Source organism: Oncorhynchus mykiss, chromosome 2, assembly GCF_057628025.1.
Source record: "Oncorhynchus mykiss isolate SJ-2025 chromosome 2, ASM5762802v1, whole genome shotgun sequence".
Classification (NCBI taxonomy): Eukaryota; Metazoa; Chordata; class Actinopteri; order Salmoniformes; family Salmonidae; genus Oncorhynchus; species Oncorhynchus mykiss.
This window is the reverse complement of record NC_143023.1, coordinates 103,131,116-103,149,900: the sequence shown is the minus strand read 5'-3', so window position 1 is coordinate 103,149,900 and position 18,785 is coordinate 103,131,116. Positions and strand designations below refer to the sequence as shown.

At 43.1% G+C, this 18,785-nt stretch overlaps 1 protein-coding gene across 1 annotated transcript in view; it reads left to right on the top strand.

Annotated features, from left to right (window-relative positions):
- The first annotated feature begins 5,240 nt into the window (after nt 1-5,240).
- The window catches only part of pias1b (protein inhibitor of activated STAT, 1b), a 34,936-nt gene continuing 21,391 nt past the window's right edge, over nt 5,241-18,785 (top strand). Inside the window, exons 1-6 of the mRNA XM_090214709.1 lie at nt 5,241-5,340; nt 8,005-8,422; nt 8,645-8,729; nt 10,221-10,268; nt 10,790-10,880; nt 13,371-13,505. Coding sequence (XP_090070835.1) covers nt 5,317-5,340; nt 8,005-8,422; nt 8,645-8,729; nt 10,221-10,268; nt 10,790-10,880; nt 13,371-13,505 — 801 coding nt within the window. The 5' untranslated portion in view covers nt 5,241-5,316. The remainder of the gene's footprint in view (nt 5,341-8,004; nt 8,423-8,644; nt 8,730-10,220; nt 10,269-10,789; nt 10,881-13,370; nt 13,506-18,785) is intronic.

The window sequence follows — 18,785 nt, the reverse complement described above, 5'->3', positions numbered from 1 at the left end:
CACCCTAAGTCCCTTCCCACAGTCCACTGTAGAGCCCCATCAGTCTGGAAAGCAGGACTACTACCACCCTAGTCCCTTCCCACAGTCCACTGTAGAGCCCCATCAGTCTGGAAAGCAGGACTACTACCACCCTAGTCCCTTCCCACAGTCCACTGTGGAGCCCCATCAGTCTGGAAAGCAGGACTACTACCACCCTAGTCCCTTCCCACAGTCCACCGTGGAGCCCCATCAGTCTGGAAATCAGGACTACTACCACCCTGAAGACTAGGCGTACAGTATCCAAAATTCTAGGCAGGGTCTGAGTTAGGATAGACAATTTAACACGAGAGAGACAGGGTCTGAGTTAGGGTAGACAATTTAACACGAGAGACAGGGTCTGAGTTAGGGTAGACAATTTAACACGAGAGACAGGGTCTGAGTTAGGGTAGACAATTTAACACGAGAGAGGCAGGGTCTGAGTTAGGGTAGACAATTTAACACGAGAGAGGCAGGGTCTGAGTTAGGGTAGACAATTTAACACGAGATACAGGGTCTGAGTTAGGGTAGGCAATTTAACACGAGAGAGGCAGGGTCTGAGTTAGGGTAGACAATTTAACACAAGAGAGGCAGGGTAGGAGTTAGGGTAGACTATTCCCAGTAACTTTCCAAAAGTTTTTCCAGAAATCCTGGTTGGAAGATTCCTAGAATCAGAAAGGAATAAGCAGGAAACCCAGGATTTCTGGGAAAGCTGGACATTTTGGGAAAGCTACCGGAATTTTGCAAACCTTGTCTGAGAAATGATGTGATCAGCATTTGAGATCATAATACATTATATTATATGGACATGGAGAACCGGATCCTAGGTCAGCACTGTTTTACTCTGAGAGGCTTTAGGAATCCGACACCTGGCCTCTATCAAATGAACACATCATTGTACCAGAGCAATGCCTTGGCGTGAAGGAAACCTAGAGCCGTCATTAGCCACTGCATAAAAAAACCCTGAGCCGTCATTAGCCACTGCATAAAAAAACCTAGAGCCGTCATTAGCCACTGCATTTAATGATATTAATTGTAACATATGAGAGAGTGTGTCTTCAGACTCTGTGTATAATTTATATAAAGTTATAAAGTACAACATGAAAAATATTATATGTTTAAATGAAAATATGACCATAACTTTTATAAATCATTAATATACAGTGCCAGTCAACAGTTTGGACACACCTACTTCTTCAAAGGTTTTTCTTTATTTTTATATTTTCTACATTGTAGAATAATAGTGAAGACATCAAAACTATGAAATAACACATGGAATCATGTAGTAACCAAAAAAGTGTTAACAAATCTAAATATATTTTATATTTGAGATTCTTCAAAGTAGCCTCCCTTTGCCTTGATGACAGCTTTGCACACTCTTGGCATTCTCTCAACAAGTTTCATGAGGTAGTCACCTGGAAGGCATTTCAGTAAACAGGTGTGCCTTGTTAAAAGTTAATTTGTGTAATTTCTTTCCTTCTGAATGCATTTGAGCCAACAAGTTGTGTTGTGACAAGGTAGGGGTGGTATACAGAAGATAGCCCTGTTTGGTAAAAGAACAAGTCCATATTATGGCAAGAACAGCTCAAATAAGTGAAGAGAAACGACAGTCCATCATTACTTTAAGAAATTCAGGTCAGTCAGTCTGTAAAATGTCAAAACATGTGAAAGTTTCTTCAAGTGCAGTTGCAAAAACCATCAAGGGCTATGATGAAACTGGCTCTCATGAGAACAGGAAAGGAAGACTCAGAGTTAACTCTGCTGCAGAGGATAAGTTCATTAGAGTTAACAACACCTCAGATTGCAGCCCAAATAAATGCTTCACAGAGTTCAAGTAACAGACACATCTCAACAGCAACTGTTCAGAGGAGACAGCTTGAATCAGGCCTTCATGGTCGAATTGCTGCAAAGAAACCACTACTAAAGGACCCCAATAATAAGAAGAGACTTGCTTGGGCCAAGAAACACGAGCAATGGACATTAGACCGGTGGAAATATGTCCTTGGTTCTGATGAGTCCAAATTTGAGATTTTTGGTTCGAACTGCCGTGTTTTTGTGAGATGCAGAGCAGTTGAATGGATGATCTCTGCATGTGTGTTTCCCACTGTGAAGCATGGAGAAGGAGGTGTGATGGTTTGGGGGTACTTTGCTGGTGACACTGTCAGTGATTTATTTAGAATTCAAGGCACACTTAACCAGCATGGCTACCACAGCATTCTGCAGCGATACGCCATCCCATCTGGTTTGCGCTTAGTGGAACTATCATTTGTTTTTCAACAGGACAATGACCCAACACACCTCCAGGCTGTGTAAGGGCTATTTGACCAAGAAGGAGAGTGATGGAGTGCTGCATCAGATGACCTGACCTCCACAATAACCCGACCTCAACCCAATTGAGATGGTTTGGGATGAATTGGACCGCAGAGTGAGCCGACAAGTGCTCAGCATATATGGGATATACTCCTTCTAGACTGTCGGAAAAGCATTCCAGGTGAAGCTGGTTGAGAGAATGCCAAGAGTGTGCAAATCTGTCATCAAGGCAAAGGGTGGCTACATTGAAGAATCTCAAATGTAAAATAAATGTTGATTTGTTTAACACGTTTTGGTTAATACATGATTCCATATGTGTTATGTCATAGTTTTGATGTCATCACTATTATTCTACAATGTAGAAAATAGTTTTAAAAAATAATGAAAATCCCTTGAAGAAGTAGGTGTTTCCAAACTTTTGACTGGTTCTGTATATATTTGGTGGCAAAAGTGCATTGAATAATATATATCCTGTGATAGTTTTGTTATTTCAATGTTGCTATTTAAGTGCTATTATCTTAATGTAAGTAGTTTGTTTGATTTCATTTCTCAATGTTGTCAACTAATTACCATTGTTCGCTCTCTGCTAATCAGCAACTTTGTATATGTAATTCACTTTAAAGTAGCACCCTAAATTATTTATATGTGTATTAAAATCTGTGGTTTGGGATTCATTTGTTGCTATTTTTGTAAAACAATAACATTGCACAACATCATAGACAAAGCCTACTGATGAGAATTACTCTAATGCACTGGTAATAGTGGGTATATAGAATGTCATAGTGGTGGCAGACTGTTAATAGTGGGGCTATAGCTTGTCGTAGTGGTGACAGACTGTTAATAGTGGGTATATAGAATGTCATAGTGGTGACAGACTGTTAATAGTGGGTATATAGAATGTCATAGTGGTGACAGACTGTTAATAGTGGGTATATAGAATGTCATAGTGGTGGCAGACTGTTAATAGTGGGGCTATAGCTTGTCATAGTGGTGACAGACTGTTAATAGTGGGTATATAGAATGTCATAGTGGTGACAGACTGTTAATAGTGGGTATATAGAATGTCATAGTGGTGACAGACTGTTAATAGTGGGTATATAGCTTGTCATAGTGGTGGCAGACTGTTAATAGTGGGTATATAGAATGTCATAGTGGTGACAGACTGTTAATAGTGGGTATATAGAATGTCATAGTGGTGACAGACTGTTAATAGTGGGTATATAGAATGTCATAGTGGTGACAGACTGTTAATAGAGGGGCTATAGCTTGTCATAGTGGTGGCAGACTGTTAATAGTGGGTATATAGCTTGTCATAGTGGTGGCAGACTGTTAATAGTGGGTATATAGAATGTCATAGTGGTGACAGACTGTTAATAGTGGGTATATAGAATGTCATAGTGGTGACAGACTGTTAATAGTGGGTATATAGAATTTCATAGTGGTGACAGACTGTTAATAGTGGGTATATAGAATGTCATAGTGGTGGCAGACTGTTAATAGTGGGGCTATAGCTTGTCGTAGTGGTGACAGACTGTTAATAGTGGGTATATAGAATGTCATAGTGGTGACAGACTGTTAATAGAGGGGCTATAGCTTGTCATAGTGGTTTTTATTTTATTTATTTTTTATTTCACCTTTATTTAACCATTTCAACTGCGACCTGGCCAAGATAAAGCAAAGCAGTGCGACACATACAACAACACAGAGTTACACATGGAGTAAAACAAACATACAGTCAATAATACAGTTGAAGAAAGTCTATATACAGTGTGTGCAAATGAGGTAAGATAAGGGAGTTAAGGCAATAAATAGGCCATGGTGGCGAAGTAATTACAATGTAGCAATTAAACACTAGATGGTAGATGTGCAGAAGATGAATGTGCAAGTAGAGATACTGGGGTGCAAAGGAGCAAGATAAATAAATAAATACAGTATGGGGATGGGCTATTTACAGATGGGCTATGTACAGGTGCAGTGATCTGTGAGCTGCTCTGACAGCTGGTCCTTAAAGCTAGTGAGGGAGGCAAGAGTCTCCAGCTTCAGTGATTTCTGCAGTTCGTTCCAGTCATTGGCAGCAGAGAACTGGAAGGAAAGGCAGCCAAAGGAGGAATTGGCTTTGGGGGTGACCAGTGAGATACACCTGCTGGAGCGCGTGCTACAGGTGGGTACTGCTATGGTGACCAGTGAGCTGAGATAAGGCGGGGCTTTACCTAGCAAAGGCTTGTAGATTACCTGGAGCCAGTGGGTTTGGCAACGAGTATGAAGCGAGGGCCAGCCAACGAGAGAGTACAGGTCGCAGTGATGGGTAGTACTTGGGGCATTGGTGACAAAACGGATGGCACTGTGATAGACTGCATCCAATTTATTGAGTAGAGTGTTGGAGGTTATTTTGTAAATGACATCGCCGAAGTCGAGGATCGATAGTAGGGTCAGTTTTACGAAGGTATGTTTGATTCTAGATTTAATTTTGGATTGGAGATGTTTAATGTGAGTCTGGAAGGAGAGTTTACAGTCTAACCAGACACCTAGGTATTTGTAGTTGTCCACATATTCTAAGTCATAGTGATGCTGGATGGGCGGGCGGGTGCGGGCAGCGACAAAGCCTACTGATGAGAATTACTCTAATGCACTGGTAATAGCGGGGCTATAGCTTGTCATAGTGGTGGCAGACTGTTAATAGTGGGTATATAGACAGACAGATATAGACAGACTGGTGATTTTATCCTCAAATGTAACTTTTTACACACTTGTAACCTAATGCGTTTCTTCATCATTTGAAATTAAGTCGCAAATATTGTATAATGGTTGTAAGGGATGTATTTAAATATAAAGTCAATGGATTTATGTAGTGCGAGATTGCCATCTACAGGTCAATTGTGAGAGCAATTTAAATAGTAGAGTCAAGGTATCAAAACAACTATTGAGATTCACTCTGCGGACTAGTCTGCCTCCTAGTCTCCTCGCTTTCACGCCTGCGCTCAGAGTTACAAGATGGCGGAGAGTGCGGAACTGAAGGTAAAGCGTAGGCCAAAATTACATTTGACAAAAAAAGGCTGTATTTTGTTTTTAAGTCATACCCGTGGGTTACATGTAGTTGGAATCTTCTTTATTTGATGTATTTACTTTATTAGCTATTGGTTATGTTTTTCATTTTTGTAGAAAACTCAGTGGAAGTCGTAGGTAGCATTGTTATTGTTAGCTAGCTACGATTGAGTATTGCCTGCCTCGCAGCTTGATGCTAGCGAATTACAGTAGTAAACTAGCTAGCTAACTAGTTGTTGTGTGGTTAGCTTACCAATTTCGCCAGTTAATATTTCACATAAATGTGTAATACATTGCCAGAACCTTGTTATACCAGCCAGAACTGCATATGTTTTTCCCGCCAGTCAGCATTTTCCAACCAAACCAAGGAGCCATTGCTCGGCCCCAATGTAAGGTTAGCTAATAAGCTAGCTCTGTAGCATTGGTCCTGGACCAGACGGCCTTAAAGAATGTGTAGTTAGCTGATAACAGTTGAACGTGTCGACTTTTTAAGCAGTTTTGATAATCAGCTGATTTAGAATGACGATGGTGACGTCAAAGATTGGTCACTACAGGTGGGTGGTGGTTACCGTAGCTATGGCTACCACGGTTAGCCGTAGCTAACTGGAGTGGCTACCACGGTTAGCTGTAGCTAACTGGAGTGGCTACCACGGTTAGCCGTAACTAGCTAACTGGTGTAGCTACCACGGTTAGCCGTAACTAGCTAACTGGTGTAGCTACCACGGTTAGCCGTAGCTAGCTAACTGGTGTAGCTACCACGGTTAGCCGTAGCTAACTGGAGTGGCTATCACGGTTAGCCGTAGCGTAACTAGCTAACTGGTGTAGCTACCACGGTTAGCCGTATCTAGCTAACTGGTGTAGCTACCACGGTTAGCCGTAGCTAACTGGAGTGGCTATCACGGTTAGCCGTAGCTAACTGGAGTGGCTATCACGGTTAGCCGTAGCTAACTGGAGTGGCTATCACGGTTAGCCGTAGCTAACTGGAGTGGCTATCACGGTTAGCCGTGAAATATGAATTACGGAGTGACAATGGCAGAACTATTAGTAGGCCAGTTAATGTGTGATCAGAAGCACTCTCCATGCTTTTGCCTGTACAGTGAAACCAAATAACACAGAAGCGTCTGTACACCTGTAATGATTTGGTGTTTGTGAGTGATACTTTTTTCAAATTTGATTTAGCCTTTTATTTAACACGGATGCCGGTCAACACCAACCTATTTTAATGTAAAGCTATATACTTTGTAGGCTACCGCAGCACTTATTTTTCCATGTATTCACTTCACTTCCATGTCATTTAGAAACATAATATTAGCATTCCTGAAACATTATTTTGTTATTTTGTACAATTTTAATTTATAGGATTCATATAATCTTCAATAAATATAGTACATAACATCTGATTTTGGACCATAATTCTTCCTAACAATGAGTAAGACATGAGGAATCAAATAAAATGATCAATAGCCACCCACAGACCCCGGCACACCCCAACCCAACCAACCAGTAGACAGTATCAGTTTTCCATGACTGACAGGCAGGTAGCCTAGTGGTAGGAGCGTTGGGCCAGTAACTGAAAGGTTGCTAGATCAAATCTGTCCTTCTGCCCCTGAACCAGGCAGTTACCCGGTAGGCTGTCATAGTAAATAAGAATTTGTTCTTAATGTTCTTAACTGACTATCCTAGTTAAATAAACTGTATTATGGAACTGTTGCTAAGAGTATTGCTCCTTCATCCTCTGTAATGTAATTCCCTTTGAGTCTGGTGATGATTTTCTTCCCCTGTTCAGAGAAATTGGCCATTTATTTCATTCTTTATGGGTAAATGACTGTGAAAGTACCATGTTTTGCCAACTACATGGCTCTGTTCCTGTTACTGTGGCAACCACACCTTTTTATCAATTTTAATGTTCTCTTTGCAACTTTGGGTAGAATAGCTCATGATAACAATAACTTGGATGTTAATTACTATATTTAATGAAGATTATCCTATAAATGAAGATGGCCAATTTGAGTGCAAATTGTCTCTCTGGAATGCTAATCTGTTTCTAACTACATAAAGGATTTCAGAACAATCTGAGATGGTCGGTGTCAAATCTCTTTCCGGTTGCTTTTTGAGTGAATGCTATTTTGTCTAGTGAAGGCTAGGTTCCGGTTGTAATTTGTGTAGAAGAGAGACCCTTGCCCTCAGATCACCACCGAATAAATCTATCCATGAAGCATCTTAGTGTAGGAGTGCTGCTTGAGACAAGACTGTAGACTCCTATGGTGTCTAGAGCCTGCCAGCCTAGAGACAAGACCATAGACTCCTGTGGTGTCTAGAGCCTGCCAGCCTTGAGACAAGACTGTAGACTCCTATGGTGTCTAGAGCCTGCCAGCCTAGAGACAAGACTGTAGACTCCTATGGTGTCTAGAGCCTGCCAGCCTAGCTGTCGCTGGTGAAATAAAACATACTTGCCACCACAACATAATTGACTATTTCAGAAGTTGTAAAATACCTGTTGATTGTCCCTTTACTCACACAAGTTGTGTTCCCCAAAATGTAGCTTTGCAGTGAGACAAAGCCAGAGTGTAATGCCAGCATGTTCTGTTGATCTGTCCTAATCCTGCAATAATACTTATCATTTCCTTCCTCCCAAAGCAAATGGTGATGAGCCTTCGTGTTTCAGAGCTACAAGTGTTACTAGGCTACGCAGGACGCAACAAACACGGCCGCAAACACGAACTGTTGACCAAAGCCCTGCACCTCCTTAAGGCCGGCTGCAGCCCCGCTGTCCAGATGAAGGTGAAGGAGCTGTACAGACGCCGCTTCCCCACCAAGATGGTGTCTCCGGTGGACATGGCCCTGCCCAGTGTCCACTCCACCCTGTCTGGAGGCCTCACGTCACTGGGGTTTGACAGCCACGGGTCCCCCTCGCCCCTCTCCCTGCTTGGGCCCAAACACGAGCTGGGCCTGCCCCACCTGCCCTCCTCCCTTCACCCCGTACACCCTGACGTCAAGCTGCAGAGACTGCCCTTTTATGACATGCTGGATGAGCTCATCAAACCCACCAGCCTGGGTGAGTAGTCTGGTGCATGTCTGTCTGTTAGGCCATCATTGGGTCGGCTTCTCATGTGATAGAATTCAACAGTGTGCAGGTATCTTTCTTTAATCAATTTACCGTTTGTACTCTGCACCTGCAATTAAGTGGATGGACTAAATGTGCTTCCATGTCATTGTCTGTCTTGGTATGGTGAGTTGGCTGAGTCTTCATCCTCTCTCTGTGTGCTTTTGTCCCCAGCCTCAGACAACAGTCAGCGGTTTCAGGAGACGTGTTATGCCTTTGCACTGACACCTCAGCAGGTCCAGCAGATCAGCAGCTCCATGTAAGACTGGGGGAGGGGAATATGGGGGAGGGGGTGATTAGAGGATGGGTGAGGGGTGATTTATTTTATTTATTTAACTAGGCATGTCAGTTAAGAACAAATTCTTATTTTCAATGACGGCCTAGGAACAGTGGGTTAACTGCCTTGTTCAGGGGCAGAACGACAGATTTTTACCTTGTCAGCTCGGGATTCTATCTAGAAACCTTTCAGTTACTAGTCCAACGCTCTAACCACTAGGCTACCTGCTGGTTACTGGTCCAACGCTCTAACCACTAGGCTACCTGCTGGTTACTGGTCCAACGCTCTAACCACTAGGCTACCTGCTGGTTACTGGTCCAACGCTCTAACCACTAGGCTACCTGCCGTTAGAGGATGTGGGGTTGTTAGAGGATGGGGAGGGGGGGGTTAGAGGATGGTTAGGGGGGGTTAGAGGATGGGGAGGGGAGGTTAGAGAATGGGGGAGAGGGTTGTTAGAGGATGGGGATGGGGGTGGTTTGGGGATGGCGGAGGGGGGTGGTTAGGGGATGGGGGGAGGTTAGAGGATAGGGGGTTAGGGGATGGGGGGGAGGTTAGAGGATGGGGGAGAGTTAGAGGATTGGGGGGGTTAGAGGATGGGGGGCTTAGAGGATGGGGACATGAAGGAGAGTGGAAGGGATTAGGGGAAGGTGAGGAGAGAATAGGAGAGGGGACGGGAGGGGAGGAAAGGGAAAGAGAGTTGAGTGGAAGGGGGGGGGGTGCGGGAGGAGAGATAATAGGAGAGTGGAGGGTGGTGGGGAGAATAGGGGAGTGGAAGGGGGAGGGGAGTGGAGAATAGTTTGAGGATTGGGGAGGGGGGGTTAGAGGATAGGGGACAGGAAGGAGAGGGGAGGAGTGGGGACCGGGAGGAAAGGGAAAGAGAGTTGAGGGGGGGGCGGGAGGAGAGAGAATAGGAGGGGGGAAGGGAGTGGCGGGGAGAATGGGGGAGGGGGAGAGAATAAGAGAGTGGGGGAGGGGGAAAGGAGAACTAAGGACTGACCGCTGTACATGATGCCCCTATCTAAAGCAATAAAACACACAGAACCACAGAGCGTGTCTGTCTTTACAGTATCTCCCTCAGATAAGGATGTGACTGGTTTCAATTCATACTCGCACTAGGAGTTATTCTCCTTATGAAAAATAACATAGACATGGAAGAAATACAGTTTATAAACTGCAAGTCGATTGGATAATGCATGTTCTATTTGGAAGTCATGTTTATTTTTCTCACTTTGCTGGACTTCTCACCTAACTCTACCTGTCTGTCTGTCTGTCTGTCTGGCTCTGCCTGTCTGTCTCTGCCTGTCTGTCTCTGTCTGTCTGTCTCTGTCTGCTTGTCTGTCTCTGTCTGTCTGTCTGCCTGTCTGTCTCTGTCTGTCTCTGCCTGTCTGTCTGTCTCTCTGCCTGCCTGTCTGTCTGTCTGTCTGTCTGTCTGTCTGTCTGTCTGTCTGTCTGTCTGTCTGTCTCTGTCTACAGGGATATCTCTGGGACCAAGTGTGACTTTGCGGTCCAGGTTCAGTTAAGGTAAGGCTCCTTTGGTGTTCTAGCCTGTTCTTTATTTCACCTCTGTTCACTGTAGGGCTCGTGTTCACAGTAGGCCTCGTGTTCACAGTAGGCCTCGTGTTCACAGTAGGCCTCGTGTTCACAGTAGACCTCGTGTTCACAGTAGACCTCGTGTTCACAGTAGACCTCGTGTTCACTGTAGGACTCGTGTTCACTGTAGGACTTGTGTTCACTGTAGGACTCGTGTTCACTGTAGGACTCGTGTTCACTGTAGGACTCGTGTTCACTGTAGCACTCGTGTTCACTGTAGCACTCGTGTTCACTGTAGGACTCGTGTTCACAGTAGGACTCGTGTTCACTAAGTAAAATTGAGACATGCCTGCACTAATAAGCGGCTTCATGAGATGACTGACGACTGACTGACTACTGACTGACTACTGACTGACTACTGTGTATTCCTGGGTCTGTCATCTGAATTGGTTATGGGATGTGTCATATTGTTCTGTTCTATTAGTTATTGATCTCTGTATTTTCTGTCCCAGGTTTTGTTTATCAGAGACGAGTTGTACCCAGGAGGATCATTTCCCGTCCAACCTGTGTGTTAAAGTCAACAGCAAGCCCTGCAACCTCCCGGTGAGTCTGTCTGACAGCCAACCGCTAAGTACTACTCATTAAGCCGGTGTTTCCTATCCTGGTCCTGGGGACCTAAAGGGCTGCGCGTTGTTGGGTTTGATTTCACTCATCAGCTCCTCATCAAGCCGTTAGTTGAATCAACCCTTTAGGTTCCCTAGGACCAGGATAGGAAACGCTGCATTAAGAAATACTCTAGGAAAATGTACTAATATAATATACAGGGCATGTGGAAAGTTTTCAGACCTCTTCACTTTTTCCACATTTTATTACGTTACGGCCTTATTTCCCCCCCTCATACTTTTTAGAATAAGGCTGTAACTAGAGGTCTACCAACTATGATTTTTCAACGCCCATACCGATTATTGGAGGACCAAAAAAGACGATGCCGATTGGGTGATTGTTCCTGTCCCTGTGTTTGTTTGCACCAGATAGGCTGTTTAGGGTTTTTCACGGTTATTGTTTTTGTATACTGTTTGTGTTTTCATCTTTATTAAAGATGTATACAAGTAACCACGCTGCATTTTGGTCCGCCTCTCCTTCAACTCAAGAAAACCGTTACACTAGGACCATGCCTTAGGACTACCTGGCCTGATGACTCCTTGCTGTCCCCAGTCCACCTGGTCATGCTGCTGCTCCAGTTTCAACTGTTCTGCCTGCGGCTATGTAACCCTGACCTGTTCAGCGGACATTCTACCTTGTCCCGGACTTGCTGTTTTCGACTCTCTCTCTACCGCACCTGCTGTCTCTACCTCTGAATGATCGGCTATGAAAAGCCAACTGACACTACTGAGGTGCGGACCTATTGCACCCTCTACAACCATGAGCCAGAAGATGACTGGCCACCCCTCAGAGCCTGGTTCCTTCCTCGGTTCCTGCCTTTCTAGGGAGTTTTTCCTAGCCACCGTGCTTCTACATCTGCATTGCTTGCTGTTTGGGGTTTTAGGCTGGGTTTCTGTACAGCACTTTGTGATATCAGCTGATGTAAAAAGGGCTTTATAAATACATTTGATTGATTGATTAATCGGCCAATTTATATTTGATTTATTTGTAATAACGACAATTACAACAATACTGAATGAACACTTATTTTAACTTAATATAATACATCAATAAAATCAATTTAGCCTCAAATAAATAATGAAACGTGTTCAATTTAGTTTAAATAATGCAAAAACAATGTTGGAGAAGAAAGTAAAAGTGCAATATGTGCCATGTAAGAAAGCTAACGTTTCAGTTCCTTGCTCAGAACATGAGAACATATGAAAGCTGGTGGTTCCTTTTAACATGAGTCTTCAATATTCCCAGGTAAGAAGTTTTAGGTTGTAGTTATTATAGGAATTATAGGACTATTTCCCTCTATACCATTTGTATTTCATTAACCTTTGACTATTGGATGTTCTTATAGGCACTTTAGTATTGCCAGTGTAACACTAGCTTCCGTCTCTCTCCTCGCTCCTCCCTGGGCTCGAACCAGCAACACAACAGCCACCATCGAAGCAGCGTTAACCATGCAGAGCAAGGGAAACTACCACTCCAAGGCTCAGAGCGAGTGACGTTTGAAATGCTATTGGCGCGCGCTAACTAGCTAGCCATTTCACTTCGGTTACACCAGCCTCATCTCGGGAGTTGATAGGCTTGAAGTCATAAACAGCGCAATGCTTGACGCACGACGAAGATCTGCTGGCAAAACGCGCGGAAGTGCTGTTTGAATGAATGTTTACGCGCCTGCTTCTGCCCACCACCGCTCAGTCAGATACTTAGATACTTCTATGCTTGTATGCTCAGTCAGATTATATGCAACGCAGGACACGCTAGATCATTTCTAGTAATATCATCAACCATGTGTAGTTAACTAGTGATTATGATTGATTGTTTTATATAAGATAAGTTTAATGCTAGCAACTTACCTTGGCTTACTGCATTCGCGTAACAGGCAGTCTCCTTGTGGGGTGCAACGAGAGAGAGGCAGGTCGTTATTGCGTTGGACTAGTTAACTGTAAGGTTGCAAGATTGGATCCCCCGAGCTGACAAGGTGAAAACCTGTCGTTCTGCCCCTGAACAAGGCAGTTAACCCACCCACTAGGCCGTCATTGAAAATAAGAATGTTCTTAACTGACTTGCCAAGTTAAATAAAGATTAAATAAAGGTGTAAAAAATAAATTAAAAAATGGTGTCCAAAAATACCGATTTCTGATTGTTATGAAAACTTGAAATTGGCCCTAATTAATCGGCCATTCCGATTAATCGGTCAACCTCTAGCTGTAACGTAACAAAATGTGGGACAAGTCAATGGGTCTGAATACTTTCTGAATGCTCTGTATAATATCACTGTTATAACTACAGACGCTGTTATCCAAAGGGTTTTACAGTACGTACATTTTTTTTGTATGTTTGTGATCCCTTCGCGGGAATTGAACCCACAACCTTGGAGTTGCTTGCGTCAACTTAAACCAACTGACGTTGACCCTGTTGTCTCTTCTTCCTCCTCAGGGCTACCTTCCTCCAACCAAAAACGGAGTGGAACCCAAACGGCCGAGTCGCCCCATCAACATCACGTCACTGGTCAGACTGTCCACCACAGTACCCAACACTATCGTGGTGTCGTGGACCTCAGAGATAGGCAGGGTAAGGAATCTATCATGGTGTCATGGACATCAGAGATAGTGGTGTCATGGACCTCAGAGATAGGCAGGGTAAGGAATCTAATCGTGGTGTCATGGACCTCAGAGATAGGCAGGGTAAGGAATCTATCGTGGTGTCATGGACCTCAGAGATAGGCAGGGTATAAGGAACCTATAGTGGTGTCATGGACCTCAGAGATAGGCAGGGTAAGGAATCTATCATGGTGTCATGGACATCAGAGATAGTGGTGTCATGGACCTCAGAGATAGGCAGGGTAAGGAATCTAATCGTGGTGTCATGGACCTCAGAGATAGGCAGGGTAAGGAATCTATCGTGGTGTCATGGACCTCAGAGATAGGCAGGGTATAAGGAACCTATAGTGGTGTCATGGACCTCAGAGATAGGCAGGGTATAAGGAATCTATCGTGCTGTCATGGACCTCAGAGATAGGCAGGGTATAAGGAATCTATCGTGGTGTCATGGACCTCAGAGATAGGCAGGGTAAGAAATCTAATCGTGGTGTCATGGACCTCAGAGATAGGCAGGGTTTAAGGAATCTATCGTGGTGTCATGGACCTCAGAGATAGGCAGGGTTTAAGGAATCTATCGTGGTGTCATGGACCTCAGAGATAGGCAGGGTAAGAAATCTAATCGTGGTGTCATGGACCTCAGAGATAGGCAGGGTATAAGGAATCTATCGTGGTGTCATGGACCTCAGAGATAGGCAGGGTATAAGGAATCTATTGTGGTGTCATGGACCTCAGAGATAGGCAGGGTAAGGAATCTAATCGTGGTGTCATGGACCTCAGAGATAGGCAGGGTAAGGAATCTAATCGTGGTGTCATGGACCTCAGAGATAGGCAGGGTAAGGAATCTAATCGTGGTGTCATGGACCTCAGAGATAGGCAGGGTATAAGGAATCTATCGTGGTGTCATGGATGGACAGGGTAATGAATGGAGGGTGATGTCATGGACATGCAGGGTAATGAATGGAGGGTGATGTCATGGATATGCAGGGTAATGAATGGGGGGTGATGTCATGGACATGCAGGGTAATGAATGGGGGGTGATGTCATGGACATGCAGGGTAATGAATGGAGGGTGATGTCATGGATATGCAGGGTAATGAATGGAGGGTGATGTCATGGACATGCAGGGTAATGAATGGAGGGTGATGTCATGGACATGCAGGGTAATGAATGGAGGGTGATGTCATGGACATGCAGGGTAATGAATGGGGGGTGATGTATTAGATAGGGGTGAGGGTGATGTAATGGAGGGTGATGTAATAGATTGACAGGGTAATGAAGGTTAAATAATGAAACAAATAAACAAATCTGGTTGGTAGATTCACGTAATCAAAAGGGAATGAAATAAGCAGGACATCCAGAATCCTCCAACAAGGATTTTTTGTAAAGTTCCCATAATTTTGGCTCCCTGAAGATGACTGGCTGATTGACTGACTGTTGAAGGAGAGCTGTAGCATGAGAACATGATAGGTTGTGTTTGAGGTATTTGCCACTGTGAAGGAGAGCTGTGGCATGAGAACATGATAGGTTGTGTTGTAGGTATTTGCCACTGTGAAGGAGAGCTGTGGCATGAGAACATGATAGGTTGTGTTGTAGGTATTTGCCACTGTGAATCCAAAGGCACATTTCCAGATTGCATGGATAAAAAAATTTCCATTTTATCCTTATTAACCCTTCTACTACCAATATATTTTATGACCATGGAATACCAACTGTTAATTTGCAATATATATATATATATATATATATATATATATATATATATATATATAAACAGTCTAGCTTTTTTCAATCCACATTAGTACTAAAACGTTGATTTACCATAATTCGATTTTTAGTATCATTTTGTTTTTAGAATTTTTAAGTAACTATAAATGATCATATTTCTGAAGTAAAACCATCTGCCGTTTAAAAGGGTTGAACACCAAACTGTGAAATATACTTAGTGCTTTCAGAAAGTATTCATGACTTTTGTTGTTACAGCCTGAATTCAAAATCGCTTTTTGATCGTTTTTTTTCTCTGTCATCTACACACAATACCCTATAATGACAAACATGGTTTTTAGAGCATTTTGCAAATTTATTGAATTTGAAATACAAACATATCTAATTTACGTAAGTATTCACACCCCTGAGTCAGTACTTTGTAGAAGCACCTTTGGCAGGGATTACAGCTTTGAGTCATCTTGGGTATGTCTGGATCAGCTATGAGTCCTTTTGGGTATGTCTGTATCAGCTCTGAGTCGTCTTGGGTATGTCTGTATCATCGTTGAGTCCTTTTGGGTATGTCTGTATCAGCTCTGAGTCGTCTTGGGTATGTCTGTATCAGCTTTGAGTCATCTTGGGTATGTCTATCAGCTTTGAGTCGTCTTGGGTGTGTCTGTTTCAGCTCTGAGTCATCTTGGGTATGTCTGTATCAGCTTTGCACATCTGGATTTGGGGATTTTCTTCCATTATTTCTTGCAGATTTTTTCAAGGTCTGTTAAGTCAGTGGTGGTGAACAGCAATCTTAGCCTTTCCACAGATTTCCAATGGGATTCAAGTCTGTGCTTTCGCTAGGCCACTCAAGGACTTTCCCATTCTTGTTTGAAGCCATTCCAGCATTGCTTTGGGTGTATGCTTGGGGTCATTGTCCTGTTGGAACGTAAATCTTCACCCCCCAGTCTAAGGTTGTTTGCACTCTGAAGCAGGTTCTCATCAAGAATTTGCTTCTGTCTCTAATCATTGTTCCCTCTATCCTTACCAGTCTCCCAGTCCCCGCTGCTGAAAAGCATCCCCATAGCATGATGCTGCCACCACCATGCTTCACAGTAGGGAGGGTGTTAGACGAGTAATGCCTGGTTTCCTCCAGACGTAGCTCTTTGCATTCAGGCCAAAGAGTTCAATTGAATGTCTCATCAGATCACAATCATTTGCCTTGTGCTGTGAGACTTTCACCTGCCTTTTTGTAAATTCCAGGCGTGCTGTCATGTGCCTTTTTCTCGGGAGTGGCTTCCGTCTGGCCATTCTCCCATAATGCCCAGATTGGTGAAATGCTGTAGAGACTGTTGTCCTTCTGGCAGGTTCTCCCATCTCAGCCAAGGGAATCTGGAGTTCTGTCAGAGTGGTCATTGGGTTCTCGGTCACCTCCCTGACCGAGGCCCTTCTTGCCCCGTTGCCCAGTTTGGTCAGACGACCAGCTCTAGGCAAGAGTCTGGGTAGTTCCATATTTGTTCTATTTCCCTATGATGAAGAGACCACGGTGCTCTTGGAAGCTTTCAACACTCTAGGAATAGTTTTATACCCTTTCCCAGATATATGCCTCATCATAATTCTATCTCGGAGCTGCATGGACAGTTCCTTGGACTTCATGGTATATACTGTAGTTTGTGCTCTGACATGCGCTGTCAACTCTGGGACTTTATATAGACAGGTGTGTTTCTTTCTAAATCATGTCCAAACAATTGACTTGGCCACAGGTGGACTTCAATCAAGTTGTAGTGACATCTCTAGGATGATCAAAGGAAATTGGATGCACCTGAGCTCAATTTGGAGTGTCACAGCAAAGGGGTGTGACTACTTACAGTACCAGTCAAGTTTGGACGCACCTACTCATTCCAGTGTTTTTCTTTATTTTTACTATTTTCTACATTGTAGAATAATACTGATGACATCGAAACTATGAAATAACACATATGGAAACATGTAGTAACCAAATAAGTGTTGAACAAATCAAAATGTATTTTATATTTGAGATTCTTCAAAGTAGCCTCCCTTTGCCTTGATGACATCTTTGCACACACTTGGTATTCTCTCAACCAGCTTCGCCTGGAATGCGTTTGGAGTTCCCACATATACTGAGCACTTGTTGGCTGTTTTTCCTTCACTCTGCGGTCCAACTCATCCCAAACCATCTTAATTGGGTTGAGGTCGGGTGATTGTGGAGGTCAGGTCATCTGATGCAGCACTCCATCACTCTTCTTGGTCAAATAGCCCTTACACAGCCTGGATGTGTGTTGGGTCATTGTCCTGTTGAAAAACTGTAAACCAGATGGGATGGCGTATCGCTGCAGAATGCTGTGGTAGCCATGCTGGTTAAGTGTGCCTTTAATTCTAATTCCACCGGTCTAATGTCCATTGCTCGTGTTTCTTGGCCCAAACAAGTCTCTTCTTTTTATTGGTGTCCTTTAGTAGTGTTTCTTTGCAGCAATTTGATCATGAAGGTCTGATTCAAGCAGTCTCCTCTCAACAGTTGATGTTGAGATGTGTCTGTTACTTGAACCCTGTGAAGCATTTATTTGGGCTGTAATTTCTGACACTGGTAGCTCTAATGAACTTATCCTCTGCAGCAGAGGTAACTCTGGGTCTTTCTTTCCTGTGGCGGTCCTCATGAGAGCCAGTTTCATCACAGCGCTTGATGGTTTTTGTGTCTGCACTTAAAGAAACTTTAAAAGTTCTTGAAATGTTCCAGATTGACTGACATTCATGTCTTAAAGTAATGATGGACTGTAGTCTCTCTTTGCTTATTTGAGCTGTTCTTGCCATAATATGGACTTTGTATTTGACCAAATAGGGCTATATTCTGTATACCATCCCTACCTTATCACAGTACAACTGATTGGCTCAAATGCATTCAGAAGGAAAGAAATTCCACAAATTGACTTTTAAAAAGGCACACCTGTTAATTAGAATGCATTCCAGGTGACTACCTCGTGAAGCTGGTTGAGAAAATGCCAAGCGTGTGCAAAGCGGTCATCCAGGCAAGGGTGGCTTTTGAAGAATCTCAAATATACAATATATTTTGATTTGTTTACACTTTTTTGGTTACTACATGATTCCATATGTGTTATTTCATAGTTTTTAACGTCTTCATCAACTATTCTACAATGTAGAAAATAGTAAAAATAAAGAAAAACCCTGAGTAGGTGTGTCCAAACTGTTGACTGGTTCTGTAAATGAGTAAATGTAAATGTACTGTAAATTAGATTTCATTTAACATTTTCTATACTTTTGAAAACATTTCTAAAAACATGTTTTCACTTTGTTTTTATGGGCTATTGTGTGTAGATGGGTAAGACCTTATTTTTCTTTTTTTTAAGTCTGTTTATAATTCAGGCTATAACACAACAAAATGTGGAATAAGTTAGTGTGAATACTTTCTGTAATTTTATTGACAGTGTTTCATCCATTGATCCTGAAAGACAATGACCAAACGTATGGCTTAGTTTTCTTTATTCACACCACAGCATTATCATGGCTGCTAGTGAAACAATGA